The 10628-nt window shown below is 68.8% G+C and overlaps 3 protein-coding genes across 3 annotated transcripts in view; 1 reads left to right on the top strand and 2 right to left on the bottom strand.

The window, feature by feature from the left end:
* The window catches only part of MNEG_4699 (ADP,ATP carrier protein 1), a gene marked incomplete at both ends in the record, with an annotated part of 4886 nt that extends 2696 nt beyond the window's left edge, over positions 1–2190 (bottom strand). The window contains 4 exons of the mRNA XM_014046824.1: positions 263–385; positions 693–774; positions 1091–1335; positions 1978–2190. Of these exons, the coding sequence (XP_013902278.1) occupies positions 263–385; positions 693–774; positions 1091–1335; positions 1978–2190 (663 nt within the window). The remainder of the gene's footprint in view (positions 1–262; positions 386–692; positions 775–1090; positions 1336–1977) is intronic.
* A 1795-nt stretch (positions 2191–3985) lies between these two features.
* Positions 3986–7302, top strand: MNEG_4698 (hypothetical protein; the record flags this gene model as incomplete). The annotated part of the gene is made up of 4 exons (XM_014046823.1): positions 3986–4247; positions 4495–5138; positions 5416–6444; positions 6703–7302. 4 exons carry the CDS (start codon positions 3986–3988, stop codon positions 7300–7302), a joined length of 2535 nt encoding a protein of 844 aa, XP_013902277.1.
* A 317-nt stretch (positions 7303–7619) lies between these two features.
* Positions 7620–10320, bottom strand: MNEG_4697 (hypothetical protein; the record flags this gene model as incomplete). The annotated part of the gene is made up of 7 exons (XM_014046822.1): positions 7620–7706; positions 7940–8127; positions 8349–8502; positions 8720–9071; positions 9320–9459; positions 9779–9919; positions 10246–10320. The coding sequence occupies 7 exons, from the start codon at positions 10318–10320 to the stop codon at positions 7620–7622; spliced, it is 1137 nt and encodes a 378-aa protein (XP_013902276.1).
* Positions 10321–10628: the final 308 nt, after the last annotated feature.

Here is a 10628-nt window from a genome sequence, read left to right as displayed (position 1 = left end):
GTAATGAGGAGGGGCGGGGCGGCGGCGCTCGGGCGCGGTGGCAGCCAGATGGAAGGCTGGCTGTTTCAGAACGATGCAGCCAACCGCCTAGTCAGCAAAGCTAGACCGTCCGTAGGAATTCCAGAAGCGGCAGGCCAGGCAGCGACAGCGAGCGAGCAGAGCCGGAGCTGAAACTATGCAGAGCAGAGGCCAACTGTCGAAGCAAGTCGCCCCAGGTCGCCCCAGATCGCGGCGCGAGATCATGCAAGCCGCGGGATCGCACCTTGGCTGCAAACATGCCGGCGCTCATGACAAGCACCGTCCCGACCAGGACCCGCAGGCCGAGCAGCTGGCTGCCCGGGGGCAGGGCCGCGTTCACTGCGCGGATGAAGCAGCCCGCCGCGACCTGGGGGCGAAAGGGCGAGGACAGGGGGCGTCGGTCGGTCGCTCGCTCGTTTGCGCGGCCAGTTGGTAGGGAGCTGCGGCGCGGCCGGGCTGCAGGCGCGGCCGGCCTCGCGGCGTGCTGGGCGTGGCCTGGCTGCCACGCCTCCAGTTGGGACGCAAGCGGGCCGCTGCGGCGAAGCCGCTGCTCGCCGCCGCAGGCCACAACAGCGCCGGCCGGGGTAGCCCCCTCGGCTCGATGCTCTTCCCGGGCGGCCCCCCACCCCACGGGGCTACCGAATCCCAGCCCATCACCTCCGCCACACACACACCAGGGCAATGTTGGCGCCGATTGCCATAAAGGGGTACACCGCCTTTGCCTCATCCACTGTCACAGTCTCGTTGGCCAGGGACCTGAAATCGATTGCAATTGAGAGGTAATCAAATGAAATTCGCCTGATTGTGTTGGCCGCGGGTTGCTGGTCGCTGGTGGCGCTAGCGGCGGCGGCCGGGCCCGAATGCGTGCTTGCGGCCGAGCGCAAGAGACGTTCTCGGCATGCGGCGCGGACACGCACACACTACGATTACGACGGCTGCATGACCCCCGACGCGCCGCGCCGCAGCAGCGCCCACGGCGCCCCGTGCGGCCCACCGGCGGACGGGGCGGCAAGGGTCCCGCCCGCGTGCGCGGGTGGGGTGGGGACCGCAATTGGCGTGGGGCCGCACCCACCAGAACAGCACGCTGATGACGACGCTGCCCCAGAGCTCCGCAAAGCAGAAAAACAGCGAATACGTCCAGTTGGAGACCACCTTGACTAAACCGTGAAGCCCGGTGGGAACCGCGCCCAGCATCGCGGCGGCGTCGAGGTGCAGGGCGGGCGCGGCGGGGTAGATGACGGCTGCGAACAGCGCGTAGAAGGCGAGGAGGGGCGCAACGGCGGCGTAGAACACAGACCGCTCCGGCAGGCGGGACACCTGGGGGCGGCCGGGGGGGGGGGGCGCGGGGGCGCAGGCGTTGGAAGGGGAGCGGACCGACGGGTGCCGCCCGGCTGGGCGGGGAGAGGGTCGCCGCGTTGGTGCGGCCGCTGCGCGCCGCTGCTCTTTAAGCCTTGCCGTAGTGTTTCGGGCCGGGCCCCCGCCGCCGTGCCTCCTCCCGGGCCCCCAACCGCCACGCCGGGCGTCGGAGCCGCCCGCGGCGGCGCCAGCGGCCGACTGGGCAACACCCCCCCGGCCACGCAGCGCAGCCAGCCGCCCACGCTGCCGGGAGCGATCGCCACCACTGCCGCTCTTCACGTGAGGGCGCCAGCCACGTCAGCCGCGCGACAGCCAGCAGCAGCCGCCACGGCTGCCGCCGCCCGGCCCCCCCGCCGCTTGCCACGAGCCTGGATGCTTCCAAAAGCGGGCGGCCGCGGGGCGCTGCAACGACCCAATCCTATCCCACCCTATCCTATCCTATCCTTATCTTGCTCCACCCTCCATGCTGCCATACGCCAAGGAGAATGCCACCAACATCACGCACACGCACACACGTGTACGTACACACGTACGTACACACGTGTACGTACACACGTACGTACACACACACACACACACACACGCGCGCGCGCGCGCGCTCACCATGCTCCCATAAGCGACGAAGAACGCCACCGACATCGGCAGCACGCACAGCGACATCAAAAACGGCAGCGTCTCCGCGCCGCTGGCGACAACCACGATGGAGTCCTTGAGGGACTGCAGCACCGTCAGGTTGAAGCTGGCCGCGAAAAAGATGAGGCCGAGGGGCAGGACCTTGTGCCACAGCTCGATCGCCGGCTCAGGCAGGTGGTCCATTCTGTCGCTGGGGACCTGGGGGCGGCGCGGCCGAGGGGGCGAGGTGGCGGGGCCGCGGCGTGCAGGTGCTTTTCGTGCGCGGCGGGCTGCTTGTATCTGCGCGCGTGCGGCGCGCGGCGCGGACGGGATTTCGCGGTTTGGATGTATGCCGGCATGCGGACGGCGGGGCTGGCCGCACCTTGGGGTATCCGCCCAGTTTCGACCACCATTTCCGCCGCCGCCGCATCTGTAGGGTGAGTGGGGTTTTTTTGGGGGGGGGGGGGAAGGGGTCAATCACCCGATCATGGCGCAGCGAGGCTAGCTGCTGCCCATGCAGGTGCGCGGGCGCCTGCAATGAGTGCCATCGCCATGGCTGCTGTCGTGCTTTTGCTAGCGGCCGCGTCCCAGCCCCAGCCCCGACGTATGTAATCACGCACGCCTGACCTTAATGTATTGTTTGTTGATGTGCGACAGCCGGCTGGCCACGAGCAGCGGCAGGCCGAGCAGGCCATCCCCGCCGCTGGCCGACGCCGTGTCGCTGTCGCTGTTGCTGCCGCTTGTGTAGGGGTCCGGGGAGGCGCCGCTGCCGCCGTCCTCCTCACTCCAGCTAGGCGATGCGGCAGCTGCGACGATGTTGCCGCCGCGCTGCCCCAGGCGGCCCGGAACTGGGGCCCTTGTGCGGCCTGCGCGCAGCGCAAAACCGTGCAGGCAGCATCTTAGGACACAGTAGGCCCCGGGATGAACGCTGTTCGCCACCGCTGGCCACGAAACACCAGCCGGGGTTCGACGGCAAAGCCAGCACAGCATTCATCAAAGTCCGGTTGCACGGCAGCACATACCTTGGACTACTGGTGCTCTCAATACTCTTGCACAGCGGTGCAAGCGCGCTCCACGCGCAAGGCTCTGGGAGCCTTGCATGCTTCACCAGGGGTGGCTACTTGTCCACGCTCTATACAATCCGATGTTCGCGGTGCAACAATGACTGCAAACATAATCAGCATCAGGGATCATAGTGCACCGTGTGACGACGCCCGCCAGATCAAACACACGATTTGTCAACAGTAGTGACTCGTGGCCTCGTGCGGGATGGAACGCGTACGCTTGAAATGGAAGTTGCATGTTACTGAGGGTATGCGGAGCCTCAGGGTCGGGCCCTGCAGCGGCGGCGTGGCCGCCTGCCGCTATCGCAGCGTGCGCTCGGTCCGCAGCACAGTGCCTCGGGCTGTGCTGGAACGGATCCCTCACAGCTCGCAGCATCCAGCGCAGCAACCCGGCCTCTTGGGCGTCCCCGGCCTCTCGTCACCCGACGCCCTCCGGCGGGCGTGGCGGCACCAATGGCGGCCCGCGGCCGAGGCGCTGTCGTCGGCGCTCTCCCTGGCATCAAATGATGACGCGCGCCTGCTGCTCTGCCTCGACGAGCTGCTGGTGCTCCTGAGGGATGCGTCGGCGCTCGCGGCGCACTGCAGCGCGCAGCACAGCGACGGGGAGTGGCGGGCGGCGGGGGCCGAGGTGGCGGCCGCCTGCAGCAAATACCAAGGTGCGGCGGACCCTGCAGCCTTGGGACTCCTTGCGGCATCCCAAAACCGCTTATTTGCTTGTACTGATCAACGTGGCGTGGCGAGATCGTTGACAGCTGCGCTTGCAGCAGCATGAGCTTTTGAGGGGCCTCCCGGCTCATGACGCGCGCATGGTGGACACTCGGCCACAGGGGTCATGTTTGATTGATGGGCCCGAACTGTCCTACGACACTTTGGCCCCCCCCCTTCAAACAGGCTTTCTGATCAGTAACCGGGGCCTCATCAAGCGGCTGCAATCCATGCACCGCCGCACCCCAGAGCGGGCCCCGCAGCGTCACCCCGCGGCCGACGCCGACGCCACGCAGCAGCAGGCGCGGCTTTGCGGCGCGCTGCTGCGGGCGCTTGAAGGGGGCGCCCCCGCCACGGCCGGCGCGGCGCTCGACGGGGGCGCCTGGGCGGCAGCGCTTGAGGCGCCAGACGTGGCGCAGCAGCGGCTCGCGTGCCTGCGGGCCGAGGAGGCGGGGCTGCTGCGGCAGTTGGATGAGCTAATGGGGGATCCAGGTGCGGAGTGGCTTTTGATCTTCCTATCGAGCGTGGGCGATGCACCAGGCATCTCATTGCGCGCCGCGCTCGCGCCGCCATTTAAACCGTGTGGCGTAGGCCTGGCTGCGCTGCCGCGTGTGACCAGAGCCTGCCCTTCGTAGAGGTGCCACGCCGACACACAGCAGAGCAGGCCGGGCTGGGCTCCTCTGCGCAGCTCCTTCGACGCCTCATGACGCTGTCAGGACCTTATTGCCTCACCATGCAGCGCTGGCGCCGCGCGTGCTGCTGGATGTAGCCGACATTGGGGACGCCCTGGGCCCCACTGTCAGCAGCAGCAGCGCCAGCGCCGCCGGAGGCAGTGACGGCGACGGCAGCGGCAGCGGCGCCGGCGGCGGCAGGAGCACCCCAGACGATGCGCCGGCGGCTCGCACGGTCGTGCTCACCCGCGCCGCGACGGCCGCGCTGCTGGCGCGCGCGCCCGGCGCCGCCGCGCGCCGCGCCGCGCACGAGGCCGGCCTGGTCCCGCGGCTCGCCGCCGGCGGCGCCGCGCTCTCGCGCCTCGCGCTCTGCCGCGACGGCATGGCGCAGCTTTGCGGGGCCGGAAGCTTTCCCGAGCTCTGCTGCGCGCGGCTGGCGGCGCCGGGGCCCGTGGAAGTCGCGGGGTTCCTGCAGGAAGCTGCGGAGAAGCTGCGCCCCCTGGCAGAACGGCAGGTCGAGCGCCTGCTGGCGCGAGCGCAGCGGCTACCGGATGAGGTGGCGCCCGGCGCCTCAGCATCGGGGTTGGCAGTGGCGGAACGGAAGGGCGGCGGCACGGCGGCCGCGGTGCGGCAAGAAGACCCAGTGCCGGCGCGAGTGCCAGCGCTGGCTCCGCCGTTCGAGCCATGGGATTGGGAGCGGCTGTTTGAGGCGGTAAGGCGGCAGTATGGGGGCTAGCTTGCAGGATCGGCAGCTGCGGGGCAGCTTTTCTGGGCGTGGTGCGCTTGCGGGGCGGCATCATCCGCCTAAGTTGACTGCCCTCTTTCACACGCACATCCACCCTGTTCCCCCCTGGTTAAGCCCCAAATGCAACGCACCCAGCTGCTGCAGCCCGCTCACCATACCGGGCGCTGAACATGCCACACACACCCAGGTTCCTCCCACTCACCGACCCGCGCGACGCGGATCACCCCCGGCGCGTCCCCCACAGGAGTGCGCCCCCGACGCCGCGACCCTCGCCGCCCTCGCGCCCCACCTCCACCTCGGCCCCGTCCTCCTCGGCTTCTCCACCCTCCTGCGGCGCCTGCTCGGCATCGCGCTGCTCCCCCGGCCGCCCGCCGGCGGCGGCGGCGGCGGCGACGGAGGCGGCGGCGAGCTGTGGCGGCCGGGCGTCTGGGTGGTCGCCATGCTGCATGAGCAGAGGGGCCACCTGGGGACGCTGTATGTTGACCCTGGGGCTGGGTACGGCACGCGCGTGCTGCGGCACGGGCCGTGGCGCTGGGCGCGGCGGGGGCGCAGCAGTGGCAGCGGCGGCGGTGGAGGCGGCGGCAGGTGCGGTGCAGGCGGCGACGGGGACTTGTCACCCAACGAGCTATGGGCGGCGGCGATCGCGCATTTAGGCCCCGTGGGCGGCGCCGTGGGGCCGGCTGCGGCGGCGGGCAGCCCGGGCTCTACGCGAGTGCTGTCTTGGCTGCAGGCCCATGCCGCATCCGCACCCGGGGTGTCGATCGGACTATCCTCCGTGCCCCGCGGCCCCCAGGGCGGCAGCGCGCCGGGCTCAACCAACGGCTCCGCCGCCCCTGCGGACGGCGTGCTATCGCTGTCGGCATTGTGGGAGTTGGGGCACGAGCTGGGGCACGCAGTCCACTTGCTGCTGTCGTCGTCCAATCTGGGCCCGCCGGTCGGCCCTGGGGGCAGCTTTGAAGAGGAGCTTGAGAAGCAGCAGCAGGAGCAGCGGCAGGGGCAGCAGCGTGAGGGACAGCAGCAGCAGCAGCAAGAGCAGCAGCAGCAGCAGCAGCAGGAGCAGGCGCGGCCCCGCAGCCCGCACCTGTCAGGCCGCTTCCTGGCCCCAGACCTCCTTGAGCTGCCCTCTGCCTTGTTTGAACGAATCCTATTGGAGCCGGCGGCACTCGCTACCATCTGCAGCCACCGCGAGACCGGCGAGCCCGCGCCTGCTGAGCTGGCGGCCGCGCTGGCGCGGCACTACCGGTGGCGGTACGGCAGCCCCTTGGCTGTGCAGGTGGGCGGGGTGGGGTGGTGGTACCTTGGATCGTGGGCTTGGGAGGGTGGTGTGAAGGGCGTATTGGGGCTTCATGGCTTGGAATGGCGTGACACTGGGCCCTGCGTGTGTGGTGCTGTACGCATTTATGTCAGGGTAAAGTTTCTTTACAAGGACCACGGCCCTCCGCTCCAGCAGAGGGCCGGAGCAGGGCGCCGCCCAACAGCTGCACTAACCCACAAACAATTCAAACAAAGGCATCCTGGGTCCGATCCGCAGGACAAGGTGTGCGCGGCGCTGGCCGAGCAGCTGCTGGGGCTGTTCCCCGAAGACGCCGCGACCCAGGACACCTGGGCACAAACTTGGGCCGAGTTCTCCTCCACGCCCCCCTGGGCGCGCGCCACCAGCCGCCAGCTGGCGCTCATGCCGGTGGTGGCGGCGCACAGGGGCACCTACTTTTCGTACATCACCTGCTGGGCCTGGGCGGCGCACATGTGGCGGGGCACGGCGGCGACGCTGCTGTCGCCTGCCTCAGGAGGCGACGGCGGCGGCGGCGGCAGCGGCGGCGGCGGCGGCAGCGGCGGCGGCGGCGGCAGTGGCAGTGCGGCTGGTGAAGGGCAGGGAGCGGGGGCGGAGGCGCGGGCGCGGGCGCGGGCGCGGGCGGCGATGATGGCGGTTATGTCACTCGATGCCAGCATGGCGCTGGAAAGCGTCTTCCGCCTGCTGCTGTCGCTGGGGGGCACTGGGCCGCCAGAGGGGGCCGCCGCCGGGAGGGAGGAGGCATGGCGGGGCGCTGCCGAGGGAACTGGTAGCGGCGACGATTTTGTCTGGGTGCCTGATATGCCGGCTGGCCTTGAGGGCTGGGTGTTTGAGAGCTGACCGTGCCGTAGCGGGATGGTCAGTGTGCGATGTCGAATGACCTCCAAGCCATTGAACCTCTTGTATTTTTTGTGCTGTTTGCCTCAGCGCATGCGACACCATGACTTTTGCAACCTTCAGTTGTGCCGCTCTTTGCATCGCTGACACGTCCCAGGCCATTGCCTTGGCACATCACAACCCATTGTTGATTTTGCAGTTGGTCAGTCTGTCATCTGACAATTTGCCTGCAAAATGTGAAAAAGGATTTCAACTATGCCCTGTGGTAAGGGGATATCCTGGCATAGAACACCGCTCTTGCAAAGTGCTGTCCTTGCGGGCTAACCGAGCTGCACCAGTCGTGCCAGCTGCTTTGACGCCTGCAGCTGGTCGCCGCCGCCAGCCAGCTGCTCGGGCAGCCGCCACACCTGCATTTGAATGGTGCGAGCGCAAGAAATGATATGCCCACTAGTTACGGGTGTGACTGTGAGCAAAGGGCACATGTTGAGTCGGGTGCCTGCATCTCCGCGATTGTTGCAGTTGCCTTGAGAACCAGGGCAGTCCCGGTCATGTGGGCAACTGACACTAGTGCTGCTGCCGCTGCTACCGCTGCTACCGCTGCTGCTGCTGCTGCCGCTGCCCCATCGCTCGAGTCTCGCACCTTGACCTCCCCGCCTGCAGCAGTGGCAAACAGCGCAGGTACCGCGCGGTTGAATGCCGCTGCCGCGCGCCGCCTGGGCCGCCCGCCGCCGCCGCCCCCATCGCGAGCGTCGAGCGCCAGCGCCGGCGCCGGCAGCGCGCCCTGCTGCTGCGCCCTCCCCAGGTCATAGAACAGCACAGTGCCGTCCCCTGCATGGTGGTGAAAAGCAATCATTGTTGCAGAATGAAGAGAACCGCCCCCAACCCCCACCAGTATTTTTACGCGGGCCGTTGAGCTCGAGCACTGGCGCCGACCAGCCCAGCAGGCTCTGCTGGCATGTGCGTCCTGCACACGCACGCACGCACGGCGGGCCCGACCAAGCCAGGCCGCGAGCGACACCGGCGAGTGCAGTCCCCTGGCGCGCGCCCACCTGTCGAGGCCGCGAAAACCAGCGGCCGCACGGGCGACCACGCGACGCCCAGCAGCGGCGCGGCCGGCGCGTACAGCCGGAGGGCGGGCCGGAGGCGCATCGAGTTGAAGAGCTGCACGCAGCCGTCTGTGCCACAGGACAGGACGGCGTGAGCCTGTACAAGCGGTGAATAAAGGAGTGACAAGCTGACAAGCGTTTACAACCAATCGCGATGAGTTTAAATTCAGCTGAGTGTGTTCTTGCCAAGCAAATGGGGGCTTTGCCCAACCCCCTGACTGCAACCAGGATGCAGGAGACGGGAAAGCGCCTGCTTGCGCGCCTCCCTTGGCCCAGTCTGGCCATCGCAGGCGTGTCCCGTCCCACGTTTGCACCTGGAACGGCGACGCGGCGACGCCCGTCACGGCCCCCTCGTGCCGCTCATAGCCCGCCTCCCTCACGGGGCAGCGCGGCTCCTGCCTCTCCCCGCCCGCCAGCGCGCGCGCCTGCTCCCGCAGGGCCGCCTCGTCAGCGTCCGCCAGCTGGCAGCGCAGCAGCCGCCCGCCCTCCAGACCGACGAACGCGGCGCCGGCCGCCTCGGACGCGGCGCCGGGCGCCGGCGGCGGCGCGGCGGGCGCGGCCGGCGCCGAGGAGCGAGGGCGGCCGCGTGGTATTGACATGCAGAGGGCGCCCGGTAGAACCCCGGCCCCGAAACCGGAGCCTGGCTGGGGGCAGCGCAGCTCATACCTAGCAAACACGCATTCACAGAGCGCATGCGGGCAGCGAGGGCAAGGGTTGGGGCGCTGCGGTGCACAGGGGGGCAGCCTTGTTGGGGGTCTTGTTGGGCACTGCGCCGGCGGCCTTGCTGTGTGCATCGCCTGAAGCAAGCTACAGGATATAAAGGCAGTGGATACCAGGCTCAAGCTGCTGCAGGGGCCGAGCATCCAGCAATCCGTCACGACTGCTGGTCGGTGCACGCGGGGAACCCGGCTCACGTCATTAGAGGGTTGTCGAGCCGCCCGCCCGCGCCGCGCCAGACCAGCAGCCGCCCGTCTGCGCCGAGGCTCAGCAGCAGGTGCGCGCCGCCGCCGCCCGCCCCGTGGCGGCGCGCCTCGGCGGCGCTGTACTGCCAAGCCTGGGGTCGCCGTCGCCCGTGTCACCCGGATGGGCGGGACGGGTTGAGCGAGCAGGGCAAGAGGGGGAAAAGCTACCCGTTGTTGCGAGCCACGATTTTGGGGCCTCCCGCTTCTCCCCCCGCATGCCCCACGGTGTCGCCTATGATAGCAACCATCCATTTTTTTGTCCCGACCTCCTGTGTGCCGCCGACCCGCTACCCTCAGCGTCCGCAGGCCCACGAGGTGGCCTCAGAGCCGACCGGGCGCCGCCCTCTCATGCCCCTCACCAGCGCGGTGAACCCTCACCTACAACCTAAACCCTAAACCCCGGCCCCTCACCAGCGCGGTCACGGGCTCCCTGTGGCGCGCCTCCCCCAGGCTGTCGGTGCGCGCCACCTGCGGGTCGTCCCCCGCCGCCGCGTCCCTGCCCAGGTCCCACAGCACCACCTCTCCGTTGAAGGTGCCGCCGGCCAGCAGGGCCTGGGGCGGGGCGCGCCGAAGATTTCAGACGGGTGGGGGGTGGGGCGGCGGGGTGTGCTGGAGAGGGAGCCGGCTTCTACGTGTGTGTGGGGTCGCGGCGCGGGCGTGGGGCAGCGGCTCCTCGCCAACACATAACGCACGCCTTGGCTTTTCGCTGTGAATTGGATGTGACCGCGAAGGGATGAAGCCTGGCTGCAGGACATCACCCAGCCAACTTTGTCTCCCATGGCATTTATGCTGCTGAGCTTTTCATCACCCAGACAGCCGCGGAGCGCGCGCCAAGGCAGGCCCTGCAGCACTGAGATTCCAACCCCATCGCTGCTCACCGGCTCTGTGGGGTGGAAGGCGACCGCTGTGGCACAGCAGTCGATGGGCAGCAGGCGCTCGCGCGCCACTCCCATGGGCCCGTGCGCGAGGTTCCAAGTGGCCACTAAGCCTGGGGTGTCGCACCACCCTGCGATGTCGTGCCTGAATTCGCAAGTCAGGTGTGCAAGGCCTTGTTGAATGCACAAACCCGTGCAAGTTCTAATACACATCTAGGTGGAGCCAAATTTGTGGCAGGGATCACAATATGCGCTTCTGTAATGTAAGCAGCATGACGAGGCTGCCAGCAGGGGCGTGTCCAAGCCTACCGCTGCCACGGCAGCCCCCAGCAGCGGCTGTGGCGCCGGCCGACCGCGCCCTTGCCCCCTGTGTGTCACCTGCCATA

The sequence above is a fragment of the Monoraphidium neglectum genome (genome assembly GCF_000611645.1).
Source record: "Monoraphidium neglectum strain SAG 48.87 unplaced genomic scaffold scaffold00665, whole genome shotgun sequence".
Classification (NCBI taxonomy): Eukaryota; Viridiplantae; Chlorophyta; class Chlorophyceae; order Sphaeropleales; family Selenastraceae; genus Monoraphidium; species Monoraphidium neglectum.
The sequence above is the reverse complement of the archived record's forward strand: the minus strand, read 5'-3'. Positions and strand labels throughout refer to the sequence as shown.